Here is a 22,754-nt window from a genome sequence, read left to right on the forward strand (position 1 = left end):
CCTTTTTTGGCGTGGACACGCTGGAGTGCTCCGAGCTGACGCTGTGCTTGGAGGCTGGGCTGCTGGGGACCTGCAGCGCGTCGGGGAGTGAGCGGCCTTCCACCTCAGCCAGGATGCACTCCTGGTACAGCTGGGACTTGAGAAAGCGGGTGTAGCTGTCGAACTTCATCAGGTTGAAGATCTACAGAGCACATGCCACACGCTTTAGCTCCGGAAGCAGCTAGGAACGTGCCGTCCCGGAGAAGCTCTACTTCGTTAAGTAAGAATGAGACCCAGAGTAACCAAAAATCTGAAGGAAGTGAGAACCACCTTGGAAGTACTTCCCTCCATTTTCCCACACTATTCGTGTGATTTAGCAACAGAAGTCATCTCCGAGGGGGCCAGCGGGACCTGGGCTCTAAAACATATTAGGTCCCACGTACCCTTTTAATCACAGTGTCGTCCTAGAATTGAACAACTCCACACCTACATGCACGTGACATCCACGCATCTGTGACATCACACAAAGGAGAGGCCACCACAGCCTGCTCCCCGAGAGCCCGGTGGGTGACACGGGGCTCCTTCCGGCCACACCACACCCGTCGGCACCCCTCCTCTCCGGCTGGTGGCCGGCTCGCGAGCGCGCTCTCCCACAAGGAGAAAACCCTGGCGAGGAGTCCCTGTGGGAAACTGAGGCACAGTCACCTGGAGCTGCTGCTCCTTGAACATGTCGGGGTGCGGAGCACTGAGAATGTCATCAGCCAGCTGGGCCTGGCTGTCGATGTTGACGGGAGTGGTAGCTTTGCTGCACAGGAACCTGCTGAAGATCTCGCGGGCCCTGTAGGAAAGCTGAAGGACACGTGTGTGAGCGGGGCGCACGGGGCACAGCCCCCACGTCACTCCGTATTCCAGAGCCGGACACGGGGCCAGGCACTGGAGATGTGTTTTATGAGGGTCCAATAAATAATTCTTGCTTGAATAAATAAATAAAAGTCCAAGCCAGTACAAAACTTTCCACCAAATAGGCTCCTCCCTGAATTTTTTCAGTGGACTACGGAACTGTTCCAGAGACTCGGGTGCTGCGTCCAGGGGGCCCCCAGGGGCGCCATCCCATGTGCGGCGCCTCACGCACGCGGCCCCAGCGAAGGGGGAGCTCAGTTCATGCAGCACCAAGTGTGGCAAGCAGATAAGAGGCCTCGTGTGTGGCAGGTGGAGGACCACGGACGGCCTCGAGTGGGCTGCAGCATGGACCGGGACCGGCCCCGGGGGCCTTAGCGGCCGGCGCGTGCGGCACGTGCAGCGAGGCCGTACAAATGGACATCGTGAGGGGCTCTTCTGTCTGGGGAACTCGGTCCCCCTTTCAACACTGAGTGGCAGCACATGTGCTGATCAACGCCAAGGGCGTTTACGCACACCATGTTCACGCAACATTAAGTATCACATATATTAAGAAACTTATCCTGAAAAAGAAGCGTTTAGATATCATATGAGGACATTTTTACGTCGACCTCAAGCTGCACTAGACGCTAGCCCGTAGTGAGACCATCCCACGCTCCAGGCGTGAACACACTTACCTCTTTTTTATCATGTGCAGGTACATGGTTAAAGTATTCACAGGCCTGCCAGAATAAAATGTTCTCTTCACTGAATTCCTTCCTTAGGAAATCCTAAGAAAAACGCCATCAGTGGACGCTCACACATGACCAAGCCGCTGCTGCATTCCCACTCCTTCCCTGTGTTCGCCCTCACGGACGCCAGGGGCTCACAAGCCCGTCTCCCTAACTCACCTGGGGCCACGCACAGCAGACCGCAAAGCCGCGTGCACTTCAAGGACCGCTATGGGCTCCCAAGGGCATGGCACCCCTTCCCCCTAGCCGGCCTCGCCACATGTAGCCTGCCTCCCAGCATTTACCAGAAGCTCCCGTGCCCCTTGCTGCGGGGAGACCCCCGATGCAGAGCCCAGGCCAGGCTGGGCAGAGGCCCCCCCCGACCCCTTGGCCTCGAGTGTGCCGAGCAGGTGGGCAGGGGGAGACCCCCTCGGGAGGGTGCCACGGTGACCGCACCACCTCCGTGCTCGGGGTCGGAGCCCCAGGTCCTGCTTGAGGAGCCCCGGCAGAGGGTGCACGCGCCCCCCCCCCCGCCCGGCCACGCCCCCTCACTCACAGAGAAGTACCGAACCCCGAGAGGGTCCTGCAGGAGGCGCTCGAATGACACAGCCCAGCTGGCGGCTCTCCTCTCTCGCAGACGCCGGCAGCTCTGCACGCTTGGGAGGCTGGCATTGCTGCTCAGACTGTGGTGGCTCACGCAGTCCTTCAGGTCGGCGCCGGTCAGCTCTGCGGGGCCAGCACACAGCTCACCTGCATGGGTGTCCTCCGCACCTGCTCGGCAGGGCCCAGCCAGCCTTCCCGGGGGGCGGCGGGGCTCTCCCCGACGCGCCTTCCCTAAGACACACACTCGGCCAACAGTCCGCACCGAGCGCCTACGACACGCCTGGCGCTGTTCTGGGGACAAGGGACGTGGCGTGGAACACGGCCAACCCCAGTCCTCACACGGCCACACGCGCACGCACACGGAGCAGGGAGAGCGGCGACCGCAGCCACACGCCCCAAGCCCGTGGCTGAGCGCGCGCTGCAGACACAAGGGGGCTCCCAGGTGATCCCACGTGTGAGGCTCGGGAGGCGCCGGGTCTCCATGGGGTGAGCAGAGGGCAAGGGGCACAGACGGGGTGTCCAGGACCTGGGGCACCGCTCTGCGTCTGGAGGGAACGTCTGCCGTGTGAAAGCACGTGCTCACATGTGTGCCCTGTTCTGCACGAGCACAGTCTCGATGCAGAATGTGTGGCATAACGTCCAAACGTCCTATTTAACCACACGTGTTGTGACAACTCATTAGAGGCCACCCCAGAGAGGAAAACATGACACATGCCGCAGGAGGTGGCTCCCAAGCATCTACAAAATAGCCCCAAATAGCATGAGTTTCTTTGTCTTTTAGGCGAGTTCCTGAATAATCCGCCCCCTTCACAAAGGGAAGGGGAGGTGCTCGGGGAGCCCCATGTCACAGTCTCCCACCTCGTGTGAGCAGCGCGGGGAGCTCCTGGTCCCCGCATGGGCAGCCCTGGTCGGCGCAACCCAAGGGAAGGACCCAGGCCGGCCGGGAGCAGGACCGGACAAACATTCTGCCATGGATGTGTCCCCTTCTATACGAACAGCACGTCCCACAGGGCTGTTCCCTCCGCGGGCCCTAACACCAAGGAGACTGAGGACCGAGCCACGGCCCGCCAATCACAGAGGACACAGGACAGGGGAATCCCTAACCCGTGTGGGTGTGAGGCTTGGCGGAGCAAAGCTAACTAATGAAACAGGGCTCGTTTGCTACATCCTGGGCTCCTGTCCCGCCGCACACAGGCGGCCGTCGGGGCTGGTGGCGGGAAGGAGCCCGGGGGACTAGTTGGTTAGCTCGAGCTCTAGGCCAACTGGAAATGCAGCTTCTTAGTGACGAGGGCCCAGCATTGGGGGAAGTGGGGGAAGTGAGGACCAGCGAGGCAGCATGAGGCCCTGCTACCCTTTAGGCTGACGCCCACTCACGGTTGTGCAGAGAGACCAGTGGACACAGGCCTGGCCTGTGGCTGCCATGCCCACAACCAGGAGCCCAGAGGGCCGCAAGGAGGCCATGGCACAGCCCCGCTAACCCAGAGAACAGAGGACCAAGAATGCAGAGCCCAGATTTTGGTCAAAGGGGACCCATGTGGTAACTAGAAGCCACTTGGGCAGGAATCACTCAAAGGTGGAAAAGCACTTAGATTGGAAAAGAAAAGAAAACTAGAAAGTCAAAAAGTAATCTAATATTATACTGCTATAGAAGAAAGTTTAAATAAGATTCAGAAGATGAAACAAGATGAGAGAAGGACAACTTTAATTTTCTTAGCTGCTCAGTAGACTCCACCATGCGGTACACGTCACTTCTGAGATGAAAGCCTCGTGATAGAATCTGCCACCACTACTCACGAGGACTGCAGGGGAAGGCCCCAGCCCAGAGCTCACCACATGGCACAGACCCCCTGCTGCTAAACGCTGAGCACAGCATGGCCAGCCGCGAGGGGCGCGAGCATGGCCCTCAGAGAACTCAGCAACTCCGCCATCACGCCGACGGACCACCTGGACTCGCCTTGCTGCACGATCCCCACGTGCAGAACGCCCCGAGCAAGAGATCCGCTTCACACTCACACACAACCCCGCTCTCTCTGATTTGTATCCAGTAACTGTAGCAATGAGGGGCAGAGCCCCACAGATGTTAATTCTCCCTAAATGAATATGTAATCCCAACAGATTTCCCAAGAGATATTTTATTAGAACCAGACGAGCGGGGTGTAAAAGTTCACGTGGAAAACTAAACGTGAAATGCTGGGAAAACAAACCAAACCAGAGCCAGGAGGCGGGGCCAGCCCCACCTGGTGCCACACCACAGCCATGTCCCCACTGCGGGGGGGGGGGGGGGGGGGCAGCGTGGACACGTGACTGGGACAGAAGGCCACTCGGTGTGGGGACAACTGGAAAACCACCTGAGAGATGCTGAAATAAATCTCACCTGGACTGAAGGTTTCAATGTAAGAGCATCAAATTAGAGAAACTCTGGAAGGGAAGACGCAAGCCCAGAGCCGTGAGAGACAAGACGGATAAACGGATGACACCAAACTCTGAGGGCAGGGCTGGCAGGGCAGGCGGGGAGGGGTGCGGGGAGGGGTGCGGGGGTCAAAGGTACGTGCTTCCGGTTACAAGACAAACAAGTCCTGGGACGTGGTGCGCGTAGCTCCCAACACAGTGTTGCAGGGGGTACTGGGGAAGAGAGTAGATCATAAAAGTTCCCAAGAAGAAAATCACACGTGCACGTGTATGTGTGTGTGGTGAATATGTGACACCAAACCATCATGTCATACACCTACAGCCCCCATAACGTCACCTGTCAACTGCACCTCGGTGAAAAATAAAAAATGAAATAAAAGTTTAAAAACACCATAAGCAAAAAAGACAAAGCGTGGGGAAATACAATCCATTACACAGATGAAGGACTCATTTTCTTTGTATTTAAGAACACCTACACATCACTAAGAAAAAGATCCGGAAACCAAAGACAACTGGAAGAACGGTGTGGCCGGTCACTGAGTGGGGGCTTGAGATAATTTTCAAAACATACTGTTAAGTATGAGCACCAAAACATTCTTCCTCCAGCCTTTTTTTCCCTGAGGCAATAAAGGCTGAACTGAGAACTGAACAGAAGGTAACTGGCCTCGGGGCGCCTGGGTGGCTCAGTTGGTTAAGCGACTGCCTTCGGCTCAGGTCGTGATCCTGGAGTCCCGGGATCGAGTCCCACATTGGGTTCCCTGCTCAGCAGGGAGTCTGCTTCTCCCTCTGACCCTCCCCCTCTCATGCTCTCTGCCTCCCATTCTCTCTCTCAGATAAAAAAAAAAAAAAAAAAAAAAGAAGGTAACTGGCCTCAGAGGAGCTGGGAAAGATGAGGGGCCAGATGTGCAAAGGCCCTGGGGCAGAAGGGGCATGGCTCAGAGCCAGTGTGTCTGGGCTTAGGGGGAAATGGTGGGCCAAGGAGCACAGACTGTACCCTGGGGGCAGGGAAGAAGAAGGGAAGGTCAGGAAGACACTCCTTCACAGGTCCATCGGCCTGGCTGAGTGACAGGGCGGCCCGAGCTCTGCCCACAGGAGGGTGCAGATGGTTGGGGCTGTGAGGGCAGGCGGGCACACAGGAAGACCGGCTGCAAACTGCAGACACAGCAGCTGGACCCCAACAAGGGTGGTGGCGCTTTCTGGTGTCCTGGCATCTGGATTCCAACAGAGCAGCGTCAGAGTGATTTGGAACACCTGCCCTCCTCACTCCCAGGGCACGTGGGGCAGCAGCGAGGAGGGGCGCCTGGCACCCCGCCCTGGGCGGGTGCTGTGGGCCGCAGCCCGAGCATGAGAGTGGATGAGGGAGGACACGGCTCAACAGAACTTGGAAGTGAAAGGTGACCCATCTGTTGACTGAGCTCATTTTTATGAAACCTGGCAAATACTAATTTTTTTAAGACTCACAGATCAACAACTGACACTTTAAAAGTCCAGTGGAGAAAGGCACTTTAAAATTGAGTTAGGACACTCCTGATGCCCCACCCGCCCCACATGTCGTGCCGCCCCTAGACCTTGGGGTCCCCAGTGTTGACAGTCCGGCGGGAGGCAGGCCGAGACGCACGCCGCCCCATGCAGACACAGGCGCAGGAGATGAAGGGGAGAGTCCCCGTGGCCGCAAACTCACTCCTCCTGAAGGCGCGCAGGTCCCAGGGGCTGGCTCTCCCAGGGCCCCGCAGAGTCGGGGAGAGTCATCTTGCCGCCAGGCTCCCTGCACCGCGGGAGGAAAAGCTGAGGCTCCTTCCCACGGTCTCCTTTTGTTCCCTTTTGTTTTGTTTCTCATTGAAACCATCAGAATGCCCGCTGGGCCTCAACTCCAGAGCCAGTGGAGCTTAGAGAGGGAATATGGGACACAAGGACCCCGAAGGAGCCGCTCCCCGACCCCCGCAGGGCAGGCCACACACTGTCTGAGGCCACGGACTCACCATTTCCCTCCCGACAGCCAGATTCAAGGAACATGCACAGTCTTCAAAGTGGGGAAATCAGAGACAATTGCCGGCTGCACAAAGCACGTCAATCCCAAGCTCTCCTAACCAGAAGGTCTCCTAGCAACTTTGACTGAAGGCACGTGGTGGGTGCCGGGGCCCTGGGGCGGGGGAGTGGGTGCTGCTCAAGTGGGCTTCAAATCCCAGCACCTTCCACGCGTCCGCACCACTCAGGGGCTGGCACCTCGCTCTCGATACCCACCGTCAAAGTCTGAATTTCCTAACTCCACATTCAGACTCGCTCTGGAATTGTTCTACAGCCCAGACAACAGTGCCCATTTGAGAAAGAACTGATCCTGAGGGCCAGGGCCAGACAGGAGAAGGAAACGAGAAGGCCCAGTGCGTCCCGCACTGCCTGAGGCTCCTGCTTGCTCCGAGCAGGAGAAAACAGCAGCTCTGCCGAGGGTGCCCACAGTCCCGCGTTAAGGCAGCATGCTAGAGAACAGTCCCTGCGCTTGGTTTCTTTTGTTTCTTTTCTCTTTCAATTGGCCAGTTTCAGTCAACGAAATGCTTTCCCGGTGAGAAAGTTTTTAAAGTCCGTTTCGGATTTGCTTGAAAACCAGAAAAGCCCCCACCTTTATACTGGCTGGATAAACATGCCCGTTACGTGTTAGAAATGATGTCGACAACGCCTGGGATTACAATCTTATAGCTAATTCCGCACCACAAGGCTTTAGCCCATTACCTCACCGGAACATCCCGTCCAAACCATCATCTCAAGCCCCTTAAACGTGTAAATCACAACTCGAGGTCAGGATCCTGGGCTACCTGCCCCCGGCCCCCTGAGCCCCCTGAGCAAACATACCTGCAGCCTGCTCAGGTCAGCCAGCCCCCGACAAGCACGACAAGGCGCACAGACCACGAGGGACTTTACCTGGGTAAAGCTGATAAGAGCCACCGTGATGCCACTTAACCAAATACTTCCAACCATTCACCGCAAACCACCCCTCCGAATCCATACCAGGCTCAGCCGGCACAGCCCCCAGGGCCCTGGGCAAAGGCTCGGGCCACACACAGAGACATTGTTCCCAGCTCACGCTCCCCAAGGAGGCCGGTTAGCTCACTCCCCGGCAACCTGGGTCCGCAGGCCAGGCCGATAGAGGCGGTGCTCCCCCTTCGGGCTCACGCAGAGGAAACCAATAGTCTATTCAACACAGAGCATCACAGGGGCTGCATGCATAATTCACGGTGAGACCTTTAGCCACCACTGCTCACGGAACTTGAATTATTTAGTCGGGCAGAGCTCAGCTAGAGAAGCTGCGTGCTGGAGGCTCGCGTGCCCAGGGGGAAGCCTCCTTCAGAGCTTCCCCACAGGCTGCCGCGCTTTCCGTGAAACTGCCAGTGGGAAAGGAGAAAAAATAAATCCTCGTAGCTTTTTATGATAATTGTGAGGCTTTTAAACTTGGATTTCCCGATGTAGCTGAAAACTCTTCTAAATCCCATAAACACAAAGGCCTGTCTTTTCAAAATGAGACCAGAGAGTTCACCCAAAACTGCAGGGTGTCAGGAACAAGTATTGAGTTGGGTCATAAAGCAGCGCATTTTTAGCAGAAGCGCGGAAGCTTTCTTTTCAAAACCTGCAGGGGGCGGGACCGGCCCTGGCTGAGGTGTGCCGTCCCCACGGGGACGCGGTTCTCCCGCGGTTCTCCTGCGCAGGTGTTCGGTGGCCCCTGACAGTTCTGGAAGGACGGAGAGACGAAGCGTGGCCCCCGCGGGTCCTGCTTCCCCATCAACGACCTTTCTAGCCTCACATTTCTGAAGCACGTGAAGACACCCCACAACCATTCGCGGGGCGGCAGCAGCGTGTAGGAGCGGGCTCTGCTCCCTCCGGGCCGCAGGGTCTCCCGGCCCCAGGCGCCCCCCGCCCTCGTGCACGAGGCCAGAGCAGGTGAAGAGGCCGAGTCACTGGAGCCACGGCTGGTGCGGCTCCCAAAGGCGGAGCCCTCAGGGCAGCGAATCAGACGGGGCGGCACAGGGGGCTGAGCCAGCAGGTGCGTGCAAACCCTCACCTGCACTAAAACTGCCCCTTTCTGAGGGCTCTAAGTGCCGTCTTCTGGGGGCGACTTTTTATTTTCGTACACTCTCAAACTTGCAGAAAGGTGACAAGAATAGTAAAAGGAACTCCCACACACCCTCTACCCAGATTCACCAGACAGCTACCTACACTCTGCCCTATTTGCCAGATCATCCTGTCTCTCCCCCTCCCTCCCATCCTCCTTCTCTACACACACACACACACACACACACACACACACATACACACACACACGTACCAAGCTGTTGGAGATTTAGCTGCAGATGGCGCCCCTCTTTGCCCCTACATCCTTCAGTGTGCATTTCCGAAGAACGAGGACAGTCTCCTCCACAAATGCAGCACTATGACCAAACTTGGGAAAAGCACCACAGTCCGTACTCCAGTGTCATCAACAATGTCATTTCTAGCTATTTCCCCAGGTCAGCCCAGGATCAAATTCAGCTCACATAGCTGTCATGTCTCTCTGAAAACTCCCGGCCTTTGTGTTTCCAGACCTCCACCCTCACCATTATTTTGTAGACTGCCCCTCAATGTGGGCTGTCTGATGTTTCCTCGTGATTTGGCGGGAATCCTCAGGCAGTGACGTATGTCCTTCTGGGCACCTCTCATTAGGAAGCACAGAATGTCAGTTTATTGCAATCCTGGTGATGTTTGGGTGGGGCATCTGCTTCCCCCACCACAGGGCTGCTGTCTCCTGCGGGGGGGCGGGCAACAGGTGACTCTGGTCCCCCATCCAGCACGTGGCCACCACCCTCCTCCACTTCCGGTCAGAAGTCCGCTGTAAGGAAGAGCTTTCCTTTCTTCCCCATTTTTACAAATTCATTTATCTAGAGGAGCAGGCACTCAGTGGGGTTTTATTTTATTCAGTGGCTTATAATCCATAAATATCTGGTTTTTTTCTCCTCCCTTTTTTGTATGCTCTGCCTCCCGTGGCGCTGGCCCGTGTCCTTCCCGTGAGCCTGCACGCGCCCTGAGTGTCTCCTGATTTTCAAGTGCGCTTTCATTGCTCCAGACCAGCAAGTAAGGCGTGGCGTCAGGGACCGCTGGTTCCTGTTACTGAAGAGTGGTATTCGGGCACCAAGATCTGCACACGAGGGGTGCTTGCAGCCACTGGCCGGTCTCACTGTTTCCAGAACTTTCCAGCGGATAGAGCTAGGAAATAGATTCACACGCGCGCACACAGCCACAGGAGCATCTCCACATTTATCTGTACATCTACTAGAACCATGAGTTCATATTGACACCTCCAACTCCGACCCAACCCCAAGCACATTCTCCCTTTCCTATAACTCCCTCCCCAACCGTGGGGAACTGGGATCCCATTGTCCTGGATTGTATTTGCTCATTTGCTCAAGCCCAGAATACACCTGAACTCTCTACAAGATCATTTAAGAACGGCTAACCCACACCACTGCAAAAAATAAACCTACTAACTGCAGTCAGTCTTTCTTTGTAGTTCTTTTTTAGATAAAATATACACAGAATCAAATGCACAGTCTTAGGTGTAGGACTCAGTGAGGTTAGACACCCCACAATTCACATGGAGGCTTGGGGGCACGGAGACACGTGGGCCCAGATAGGGGAAATCTACATTCTGAGCCTTTCCTCAGTCGGCACTAGAAGTCTGATTTCTCACTGTTCTGGAAGAGCAGAGCAAGACATGCTCTCCACGTCTGAAATGGCACAAGTCCTTCTGGAGAAGGAAATGCCAAGCAGATGGGGTAAAATGCTGCAGGAGCTCACGAGGCCACGGGAGTGGGCAGAACAGTAACCGAAAAGGGTCAGTGTGGGAAGTGTGAGGCGACAAGCGGAGACGGGTGCATCTTGCCGCTTGTCACACTGAATTTTCAGGATTCTGGTCTCAGAGCCATCCACTAACGACCACAAGTGACTGAAGGTGGCATCCGACCACAGGGAGCCTCCGGGACTCCCCAAAGGGCACATGGGACATTTTTCAAAGATGAGCCATCATCAAATTCATTTATTACACTGGTTTAGACCTAAAAAATGTGCCTTATTCACTTACTAGTTAATTCTTTGTGAAATCAATTTATTTCATTCCACTGAGTAAAACATGTATACTTTATGAAAGCAGTGTTCTTTTATTCTTGTGCCAAGGGCCACACGGGAAGTGTAGCTCTCCCAGTTGCAGCCTGCCCTGTCCACAGGACACTGCCCGATGCAGAAGCCCAAGGACCCCAAATTTGAGCTCCACCAGGAAGACTCAAAATGCTGCTGACCCCTCCCCACAGCCGAGGTAGGGCCACCCGCACAGAATACTAAAGGCACAGCGACGGGCCCTGGGCCTGCACTGACACGGGGCAGGGGGAGACAGGGCAGGGGCACTTTCCCCAACAGGCCCGGGGGCTGGAGCGCTGGCCCTCAAGAAATGAAAAGGATCGAGCACACACGACCCTAAAGGATGTTTGCGGCAGGCAACGTCCTTCCCCAGGGACAGCGCTCAGGGCCCACTCCTGCGAGCGAAAGAAAGGTAATCGTGAGACAAAGGAAAAGACCGACTTTATGTGGCAGGTACACACAGTGCAGCCATAATCCGTGCCTTCTGGGGCAGTTATGGAGTCACGGCGTTTTAATGAAGATGGTAGGGTAGATAGAAAACCAAACACTATGGAATATCTGTGCCCCTTCTATGGCTTCCAAAGAAAACAATCATATTTAAAAAGTCATTTGTCCAAAACTGGGTTCCAAAAATCTGGTCCCCATGCTGGTCCCATGTTCCCTGGGAGCCTTCAGCCTCCCTGGCCCAGAGAAAGCTGGTGTTCACCTGCTCTTCCTCCAGCAGCAGGGGCTGCGAGGCTCCCGGGACCGCAGCCAGCAGACTGTTTCTCCAGCCGGTGGTACTGAAGCCTGGGGTGCCCACCTCACAGGCTGGCCACGGGGATCTGTCAAGCCTGACTCTTCTGGGGAATAAGCAGATGATCGGAGCTCCGCTATACGGGGAGCCCATTCCCCACGTTTTCTTCCTAAAACTGGGTGGGGACATTTAAGATGACTGGGAGGTAAATGGGCCACCTCTGGTTCTCATTTGATAGATATTTGTTGGAGGTCAAAGCTCTGTCCTAGGAGTAGGAGTCTCCAGCCCAGCTCCACCTGGCAGAGGTGTGGTGGCTCAGAGCATGGGTTCCAGAGTCACGCTGCCTGGTTGAATGAGCGCCCCAGTCTTCCCAGCTGGGCCTGGGACTCACCCTTCTGTAAAACTGTGGTAAAAGTCATGTGCCGACTCCACGGGGATACCGTGAGTCCCCTCCTTACTCAGGATTGTGACAAACACTGCCAGGCTCATAGGAGGCATCAGTAACATCAGTTGAATAAGTGGGTCATGTATCCAAATACACGAGCTAATGATGTGGTACAGGTGGAAAGGCACGTAACTTGAAATTATATGTATCTTGCGGTTTTAATGCACAATTCATGAAATATTTTCTCCTTTAAAAAATTTAAACATAAATCTAAAATCTCTATTGACCATTACCTAAAATCCCTGCCCTATCTTCCCTCTCCAGAGAAAACCCATCTTATTAATTTGGTGTTGATCTTTCCAGATATGTTTTAATGCTTTTACCAACATATATATGTTCCCATAGAAACAATGTGTATTGTTTAGGAAAGCTACTAATTTTTGTCTTTCTGAATTCTATTAGAGTTCTGAAAGGCCTGGCCATCTGATTGATGTGCTTTGGGTTTTCTATTTCGATGCTAATAACATTCAAGAATAATGATAATTTGGTTTCCTCCTCTCCAAGCTTTTTGAACGTATTTCTTTTCTTGCCTTATACTGTTGGCCAGAATTCCCGATACAATGTTACATAGTTGCTGAGACAGGGAACATCCTTGCCTTATTCCTGGCTCTAATGAGAATGCTTCTGATGTTTAACCATCAAGTATAACTTTTAAAAATCAGAGCGGGCAATTCTATCTGGTACTCCTTTAGCCTCTATTACGATAATCATATGGTTTTACTCTATCACTCTACTAACACAGCATAATCCGTTTATATGCTTGTACTCTTCAACTACCAAATATAAGTCCCATGAAGTCAGGGACCCTGTTTTGTTCACAAATGTATCTCCAGTGCCCAAAACAGTTTTTAGAAGAAAGCAGGAGAAAGTAGGAGCTCAAAATATAATTGCTAAATGAATAAATGGCTCGTTAGTTTCTGCTTTATTTCCTTAATCTTAATTTGCACTTATTTTTCTGTTCTATTTTCCTACCTTCTTATGTTGAAAGCTTAGCTCCTATATTTTCTAACTGTTCATTTTTATAATATATACATTTAATGCTATGAAATTTTCTCTGGAAACCACTTTGGCTACATCCCATGGTGTTAATATGTAGCACTATAATTGGGAAGCAGTTCTAAACTGTATTGTAATTTCCAGTTTAATTTTCTCCTTGACCCACAGATTATTTAGAAGTATAGCTTTGAACTGTCCATGTGTGAATTATTTTTTGTTGTCTTTTTTGTGATTGACATCTATTTAATTACACGACTGTCAGTAGACGTGCTCTGTATGCTATAAATATTTTTAAAATCTGTAACAATTCCATCTGTGGCATAGGATAATAGTCAACTATAGTCAACACCTTTGGAAAAAAGTATATTCTCTATTGGGTATAAAGTTCTATATACACTTGTTAGATTTTATGTTTCCATTTATTTACCAGCTCGATGTCTTAGTTTCTGAAAAAGGTATGTCACAGTCTCTCTCCAGGAGTACGTGTCCACGTGTATTGTGGTCCCATCTAAGTTTGCTTTGTAAATGAGATGCTCTATTTTTGGTGCACAGAGCTTCTTTTCTTACATTTTTTTTCACTATGTGTTATTCTGTCCAAGATTCGTATTCTCATACCAGTTTTTCTTTCTTAGTATCTGCCTGTTATATCTTCTTTCATTTAAGTATTTCAATCTGCCAGGGCTGTTTGTTTTAAAGTTGGACTTGCAACAATCTAAGTAGAGAGTTTGTGCTGTTTGATGTTTTTCTCTTCCATCGAACTTGAAATCTTCTTCAGGACCTGCCCTAGGCTCCTTCTCTGCCCAGTCCCTCTGGGCAGCTGTATCTGCTTCCAGCGTTCCATTACACTGAAACGCAATCAGAACAACAATGGCGACACTAAGCGGTAGCTCGGTCGCCACAGCTTGTGATGATGCGCCGGGTGCTGCCCGCAGGGCGCCGCGTGCATTAACTCTGAGAGTCGGTCCCGGGGCCCCCTGCACAGATGGGAGCACTGAGGCACACCACCAGGGGCAGAGGTGGGCTGTGGCCTCACTGTGCACCCCAATGCCTCTCACACTCCAGCGCCCCCACTCACCCTGAAGGTTTGAGACTTGCCTTTTCTGCACCATCTCTAATTCTTCAAGCTTACCCAGGCATTCAATTCCACTGATACACTGATGACTCCCGAACTTTCTGCATTCTATATCTGTTTATCTAACTGTCTACACAGCATCTCCCCTTGCACATTGAGTGAGCATCTCGAAAACCCCAGGTCCAAAGCAGAACTCTTGTTATTGCTTCACTGTCTGTTTCTCCCCATCCTACTCCTTCGCATCCCTGCAAATACCATGATCATCCCCTAGGTGCCAAAGCGAAAACCCAGAGGTCAGCTTGGGGACCCTGTCTCCTCACTCCACGCTTCCCCGGTGGACACAGGCATTCTCTCTCAGGTTCCCCGCTGCCCCTCACTGCCCCTTCTTGCCTTCTCCTGACTCCTCCTGTCTCCCCAAACCCATACTAGGGCTAAGCTCAATTCATGTTTCAGGCTCAGCTTTGCTCGGCCATGCCGACCCCTGGCTGGGTCAGGCCCCGCACCTTTGCCACTCCAAACAACATCACACCTGACCACGGTCCACCAGTTACCCACAGGCAGGCATGGTCTTTCCACTGGCTTCTCTCTAATGTGATGGGTCACCTTATACACAAATCCTCAAAAAGTCTCATATGTTGCAGGCTTCTCCCTCACCTTATTTTGGACAATGGAATCTATTTGAGGGTGACACATTAGCCTGAAATCATCTCAGTTAATCCTGGTTTTAGGTAGTTATGGAGATCAGTCACCTAAAAGAAATAGTTGGTTAAAAGACAAATAAACCAAGCCAGATTTAGTGTTTATTCCTGGGGAATGACCTCAAGATTTTTATAGAGCAAGGCAGTAAGTGGCTACATAACGAAGATCACAAATGTACAGTTACAAAACAAATTTTTACACCCAACGGTCTTAATGTCAATGGCTGTTTGTGGCTTTATAATAACATTTCCAGGGAAAGCGTCACTCAGAAGTGCTATATCTCGACCAGCTGAGACAGAAGCGAAGATGACTGGAGTACGGCCAGGGACACACACACTGGCTGAGATGCACGAGCAAATGCACGGTGCCCGGAAGAGCAGGAGTGACCCTGAAGGCACACAAAGCTGAGACTACACCACAGATCTCATAGCGCTCCAAGAGTGACAGTAATTACAGCATGAAGTGTCGACCCAATGACAGACAAAGAGGCCAATGGAACAAAAGACAGAGGCCAGAAACAGACCCGCAAATATATGATTACCTGATAAAGGTGCTGCTTCAATTCAGTGAGGAGAGGATCAGCGTTTGCGACACCTGGGACCAGGTCAGCTGGACCTCAGGTGGGACAGACGAGTCTTGTCCCCCGACTCACACTGTGCCCAAGAAACTGCTTCCAGATGATCTGAGATTTCAGAGGGAAACACTAAAACAATGGCTTTACCTTCACGGTCACGGGACCGCAGAAGGCACCACTAGCGGAGTGAACCGGTGAGCCACAGAGGGGCTTACCTATACACACAAAGTTAAGACAAGCTGATTTCTAGGATATATTTCTTAAATTTTCTACAAATCAATAAGAAAAGAGAGATGATCTGATAGAAAAATGAGCAAAAGTCTTGCACAGGCACTTCACAAAGAGGATATCCAAGGGGCCAAAAACGCAAAAGGTGCTCGGTTCACTGGTCATCAAGGAACTGCAATCGCAAACCACGCCCCAACGCCCCATATTCCCTACTTGATGGATAAAATGCAAAGGGACAATGTGAAGTGTGGAGAGGATGTGACCCCACACATGCTGGTTGGTGCACATACGGTGGAACCGTTCTGGAACGCTGTATTTACGCCAGCGTGGAGCCGCCTGTCCCAGCAGCAGTGCTCATGGATGCTCGCCTTGAGTCCCACACGGGCATGTAACAGCACGCCACCAGCGACGGCCAGCAGACAAAACCCACTCAAGTGTCAGCAGCAGTCCCGTGGACTCATGGCCACGGCCACAGAAATGAACGGTTATTGATATGCACAGCATGTATAAAACTCATAAGCCTCAATGAAATGACAGCAGCTGGACGCCGAGGAGGGTGTGTGGCATGAGCGCATTGTGTTCAAGTTCAAAAACAAACAGACAAACTGAGCGATGGGGTCAGCAGTCAGGCTAGTGGTCCGCTTCGGGGTCAGGGACTGGAAAGGGGTACAAGGGGCTTCCGGGGGCTGGTAACACAGTGTGTTCACGTTGTGGAAAGTCCTCAGGCCACTTGTCGCAGGTGTGTGTCTACTTGCAGTGTATGGCTTATTCCCCAAGAACAAGTCTCCGTGGCTCGAAGAACAGTTGTAACAAAAACACATCTGAGGTGTCTGAATGAAATATCAGGAAACGTGAGAACAGAAGAAAGAACAGCCTTTCCAAATTAGTATCACGAAATGTAAAACGTAACTTTGTAGAATGAAATCAATTATTCTATTAGACTTTGTTACTGACATCCCTTTCTAGAGTTGTTACCTACCGTTTCTATATTCAAATCAGCCAGGATTGAGTTTTGGGACTTGTCGTTAGGAACAAAAATGGGGAGCTGTCTTAAGTGAGGACTGTCCCATGTGTGTTCCAAGTGGATGTGTCAGCTGAGGGGGGGCAGGTAACTGTGCATCTGTGCTCTTACATTTCCCCAGCAGCGGGGACAGTGACCGGCACGCGCAATCTGCTGGAGGGAACAGTGGTGTGCCTGCAAAGAGCCGGGGCCTGAGAATGGAGAGGCCACGTGTGAGCAAAGCAGGCAGAGAGGGTCGAGGGCACGCTGCGCGTGGGTCCGGGGCTCTGGTTCCTCACCTCCTTCCAGCCGCCAGCAGGATAGACGCAGGGAGCCTGGCCAAACCCAACCTGGGGCCGACCCCTTCCTCCCAGATTCTAGCCATTTCTCCACAGGTCAGTCACTGCTGTGTCAGTGAGCTGGAGCTGGAGTAACGGGGACTAACTCAAAGGGTTGTCTTTGTAAACCTGGGGAAAGAAGACGTATGTCAAAACTGTCAGACTTAGCAACACTTCAAACATGCATGAGAGCTTTTCAGCAGCCAAGAACTGGGACAAGTGAGGCGCACACAGATTTGCTTCTGGTGGTAGCAATGCGCTGAGCACTGCTACACCTGAGATGAAGCTACAGGACAACCCGTGACGGGCCTCCTGTCCACATGCAGTTAGCGGGCAAGTGCGTGCGCTGCTGTCAGACTGCGAGGGTCAGATGCCCTGCCCCTCTGGCCTGCGAGGCTGTCGACCTGCAGACTGGGAGCTGCCTGCTCACAGGGGGGACTACATGGGTTCAAGCATGGGAAGCACCCAGGAGAGCCCCTCCTAGCTCGAGGAAATGCACTCGGGCCCCTGGTGTTTCTCCGTATGGAGCTAGACAGCCAGGAATCCCTCCTGACGAGGTAAGCCCCCGCATAGATTGCTTCCAATCAGAGGAAGGGCACTTCCTGGGGCCCTCTGGGATCCCCTGCACTGGTTCCTAGAGAGGACTGGGTGGTGCTGGAGACACAGGATGCCCCCCAAGTGGGAGGCAGAGCCTAGTTACGGCGGCCACAGGAGACCCGTCTGGGAGAGTCAGGGCAAGAGTTCCTTGTTCATTTCACTGGTTCATTCTGGCGCCACAACAAATTCCACCAGAATATTACAGGAATGTGAAGGTAACCCAGGCTTACTGGATTCCAGAATTCGGTGTTTGCTCATTCACTGGCTGTTCCAAGTGCCCCGCGCTGAGCCGGTGCGGGATACACCAGGGACAGGCCTGGGGGGATGAGAAACCACTCTTTCTGGGTTGTGAGGGTAGCTTTTATCCCCTAGGTAACGGGAAATCATGGAAGTTCTTTGTGCAGGAAAGCGTCATGGTCTGAGTTTTGTTTAGAATTTGAGAGACCATATCCCACAATCACAGTGAAAAAAATTATATCACAAGAATTCTATGTGTGGCACCGATGGGGTAACTGGGACCGGTTGCCACATATTATAGAAAACTAGGCAAAACAGACCAACAACAGCTCTCAAAAACTGGACCACAGTCACTGTAAGACCCTGATTCCTGATGGAAAAGAAATCAGTGAGGTGAGTCCTAAGACTGCCCAGCAGCCCGCCACAGGCGCCCACAGAGTGCAGCATGGGGAAGGGGGAGCCACACAGACGACAGCCCTATCACTGTGCTGGACAGACAGAGACTAGACTCAGGGAAGCCCAGGGTGGCTAGAATCGGCAGGGGCCGCACGAGCGAGGGGAGAAAGAGCTGCGGGGAGCTCACAGGAGACCCTGGGGCCTGTTGCTGAGTTCCGGCTCACGCGGGCACAGGGTAAAACCCCACAAGGCTGGGCAAAGAGCAGCCGGCCAGCTGCAGGCTGGCCTGCTCCCACAGCTCACGCAGGGTTGGGGGATCTCAGAGTCCCAAGCAGTTCTTGTTGGACACGTGCCCCTCAGTGGAGACCACACATGTGTCAGGCTTAAGTGGCGTGGCTAAGGCAGCCCACAGGAAAAGCTACCTTAGACTTGCCCTAAAAAGGCCTAAAAACAAGCCTCAAAGAGATCGAGCCAACCACAAGTAGCTTTACTGCCTATTAAACAAACTTCTGTACTCTTCAAAGGAAGACCACAAAATCCAGCAGCAGTTGAAAATCCCTAGACGTGTGAAGATGCAGAAAAATGTGACCCATAACCAGTCAACAGGACAGACTCACGAATGACAGCAATGGTGCGTTAGCAGCCAAGGACCTGAAGACGCGCAGAGATGCTGCGAACACGCTCACGGGTGTACGGAAGGCAGGGACGCAGTGAGGAAAGAGCAGAAGGGCTGGAGGAGCCACAGGGGGCACTGCCGAGACAGAGACACAGCCTCGGAAGTGAGTAGGTCACAGGACAGCACGAACGCATATTAGACACTGTGGAAGAAGAGATCAGTGGACTTAAGGACGGAGCTAAGGAATCTACGAACTGTGAAGCGTAGGAGAGAAAAAGAAGGACTAAAAATGAACACGTCTCCAGGGCGGTAGGAAAAGCTCGAGTGGCCTAACATTCTTGTAATTAAAGTAGGAAATGCCTGATTCTCAAGAAGTACATACACAACAAAACCAAACCAAGAGTTATCATAGTTAAACTGCTGAAAACCAGCAATAAAGAGAAAATCTTAAAAGCCTTCTGAGTGGTATGCCTAGATGCATACCCTTTACCTTCTTACAGTTTATCTAACCTGGGGACAGGGGAGTTTTTCCCTCTTTGCACAAAAACCATTCAGAGAGAGCCCTTGGGAAAAGCCCTGAGTCTTCCCCAACCTCAGGGTCTACTTTTAAACCTTTCCTCTAAATTATTCTGGCCAATCAAGTTTTAGACCCAATCTATAAAATGCTTTTTCTCAGCAACTTTATGAATATTCTGAGAGTGAATCTATTAAAATTTTTTAGACCACTTTGAAAGTCCTTTGGTAAAAAACCTCCAACATATAAAACAATATGATTTCAGTAGACTATGAAAGTATAACACAGACTGAAAAATGCACGTCACAAGTACATAGCTGGATTTTCACACGTGAATGCACCCTTGGAACCAGCTCCCAGATCAAGAGGCAGAACTTGAGCAGCCCGGGAGCTATAACCACTTCCCAGATAGACACACGGCTTATGAAAACAGCCTGCACACTCCACTCTTTTTACACTACAGTTTCATAAAAGAGGCTCCCCCCGCCCAACCAAGAATCAAAGTAATCGATTCCCTTGGAGTAGGAAGGATATACACCTGCTTCCAGATAGGGCCTCTCAGAGGAGGATGAGGAATGGACACAGGAAGGGTAAAGAGGGGACCTCCACTGTGATTTTAATGCTTTAGAAAAAGGGTCTAAAGCAAATATGCTCAAATGTTAACATGTGTTACTTCTGGGAGGTAGGTATATGCTCACTGGCTTTATTACTTTAAAATTCTGTTTGCTCAAAAAAAGAAATTCACAAAAGAAATAATTACTAATAGGGCGCCTGTGTGGCTCAGTCAGTTAAGCGTCTGCCTTCAGCTCAGGTCATGATCTTGGGGTCCTGCGATCGAGCCCCATGTCAGGGTCCCTGCTCAGTGCGGAGCCTGCTTCTCCCTCTCCCTCTGCCCCTCCCCCCACTCGTGTTCTCTCTCTCAAATAAATAAAATCTTAAAAAAAAGAAAGAATTAGGGGCGCCTGGGTGGCTCAGTTGGTTAAGCGACTGCCTTCGGCTCAGGTCATGATCCTGGAGTCCCGGGATCGAGTCCCGCATCGGGCTCCCTGCTCGGCAGGGAGCCTGCTTCTCCCTCTGACCCTCCCCCCTCTCATGTGCTCTCTGTCTCTCTCATTCTCTCTGTCTCAAATAAATAAATAAAATCTTTAAAAAAAAAAAAAAAAGAAAGAATTAGTAATAAAAACTCTCTCCAAATATCATATAGAACTGGAAAGAAAGAAGCACGTTGGAAGGCATCTTGGCAGAAATCAAGTTTCCATGCCTCCCCAAACTAAAATCTACAGTCTGACTAGTGTTTACAAATACTTAGTACTTCATTCCCCATAAATACACTATGTTATTCTGGCTATAATTTTTCAGTTCTAAAGCAAACCATAAAGAATGTGATATATTAAACCAAAATAAAGAGTTCTGGTTAAAAGGGCCCCTCTCACACAGCAAATTACAAATTAACATTCCATCTCTACTATTTAGCAAACATTTTTGAAAAATGTTCAGCTAGGTTACACTGCTTTTCTGATACAGAAAATGTGAATTCACCAAAACTCTGCACAAAAACACATGGGATGACTCTGAAACGTTTTACAGTTCTCCTTCGCTTTCATAATTTTATAGAACGCAGCTCCAGGTGCCAGAAATCCTAGAGATGACAACAGCTTCTTCTCTGAATAAAGGCGGATGCAGGTCAGCCCCCCGCTACTCCATCAGCAGGGGTCACCTCCTGTCAGGGCTCACAGCAGCCTGACTCCGCACCCGCATGGCGATCCCCCAGATCCCCCAGATGGCAGAGGAGACGAAGACACAGACAGAGAGGACGCACCCCAGAGGGCGGCCTGGGAGCCATGCAGCCCCACGTGGTGGGAGCCCGGGGGACGCTGGTCACGGAACCCTGGTGAAGGTGGAGTTTCAAAGAAGGAGTCAGTTATCTCCAGTGAACGATGAGAAGCAAGAGGGAGTTTATCTGCGAGTTACATTTATTCTCGTGCAGGATGATGTTAAGGGAGAGACTCTCCAAATCTCAAACACCTAAAACAGTAAGAGTCACTTCTAGAAATCAAAGTACACTATGAATGTGAAGTGAGTGGAGCTCAGAGCCTCGAGGCAGACCCACATGGAGAGCTGGAGGTTGGCTTCTGGTGGGAGGAGGCAGAGACCCCCAGCTTGGAGGTAGGAAATGGGGGTCCTCCTGTGGATCTGATCTAGACTGTGCCCACCATCGTTCACTGGGTGTCCAGCCAGAGTTAAAGAGGGGACAGAGCCTGGAAAGACATGGCCTGGCAGCCCAGGGAGCTGTGCTCAGCCTGTCAGGTGTGTTCAAACTTCTGGGGGGCAGAGCCCTTGCTGAGCCCCGGAGACAGAACGGCCAGACCCAGCCCCTCACCACCCAGTGCCCAGAGGAGCTGGCGAAAAGGGGGATTTGTAAAGCTCTCGTCTACAGCAACCTACTTTCTCCACTTTCATTTCCTACTAAAAGTTGTATTTAGAAACAAAACAAGCCTGCACATGGCAGCATCCCAAGTAAGTACGGGCACGTGAAGTAGGCTCCCAGGCCCCTTCCCCACACCACTGCAGGCGGGAGGGGGGCGGCAAACTTCACAAAAAGCAACCACAGGAGGAGGCCGTCTCATGCCATAAGCTTCAAACAGGAGAAAGAAAAAAAAAGGAAGGGGAGAAAAGCCAAAGAAAGATTAAAAAAAAGTTTCTGCAGGTTCTCTGCCTGACCACCCCTGAGTCCCCAGCAGTTGTCCTGGGGAAGGAGGTGACTCAGCAGAACCCTGACATTCTCAGTAAGGCAGGCTAATGGGGAAGATGAGGAGAGTGGGGATAAACCTTTGTGGGTACATCCCCAGCTGGCTCTGAGGATCTCGGCCCAGGCAGGGAGGACGCAGGGGCTCAGCGCTGAGGTTTCCCTAGGCTGAAGAATGTCAGTACCAGAAAGTGATCAGGGTCATGGCGACCGCTAACCTACATAGATGGGAAGATGAATGGATAGATGGGTAAACGGATGGGTGGTAGATGGGGGGGTTAGATGGAAGGATGGATGGATGCGTGGATGAGTGGAAGGCTGGATGGGTTGATGGACGGATGCATGGATGAGAGAAGGTATAGAACATGCAAAAGACACACACAAAGCCTGGTCTGAAAGGAAACATAGCACAAAGAACATTAAAATTCTTCATGTTCTAGGAGGGAACGGGGAGAGTACGCAGCTGACAAAACAAATTCCTCAAGATCAATACTATTACAGACCCAATAAAGAGGAAAAAAGAGACGAGATAGGTCTGAAAATCAAATTAATGACTTAGAAATAAAGACTTTTGCAGCGAGGCTGTATGGAGTATGATGAGAACAGAAGCAGCAGAAATGTGAGGAACAGAGCACCTGTGGGCAGTTAGAAAGCCGCTAGTGAGTCCAAGTGAAAGAGCAGAGACAGAGAAGCCCTTGGAAGGGCTGACGGCAAGCTGTCTCTCCCGCACTCCCCACAGAGCGGGAGCTCGCAGCCGTGGGCTGAGCATTCCACGGGTGACTGTACTCTGTGGCTATGAACCCAAGAGG

General features: G+C 51.9%; 1 protein-coding gene across 2 annotated transcripts in view; it reads right to left on the reverse strand.

Annotated features, from left to right (window-relative positions):
- Positions 1-22,754, reverse strand: part of RGS12 (regulator of G protein signaling 12) — an 87,873-nt gene that overhangs the window by 19,336 nt on the left and 45,783 nt on the right. For both annotated transcript variants that reach the window (XM_021677708.2, XM_044913030.1), the window contains exons 4-7: positions 2,143-2,312; positions 1,554-1,646; positions 685-828; positions 2-181 (exon numbers count right to left, since the gene is read on the reverse strand). In XM_021677708.2, coding sequence (XP_021533383.2) covers positions 2-181; positions 685-828; positions 1,554-1,646; positions 2,143-2,312 — 587 coding nt within the window. The remainder of the gene's footprint in view (position 1; positions 182-684; positions 829-1,553; positions 1,647-2,142; positions 2,313-22,754) is intronic.

This window comes from Neomonachus schauinslandi, chromosome 2 (assembly GCF_002201575.2).
Source record: "Neomonachus schauinslandi chromosome 2, ASM220157v2, whole genome shotgun sequence".
NCBI classification, from domain to species: Eukaryota; Metazoa; Chordata; class Mammalia; order Carnivora; family Phocidae; genus Neomonachus; species Neomonachus schauinslandi.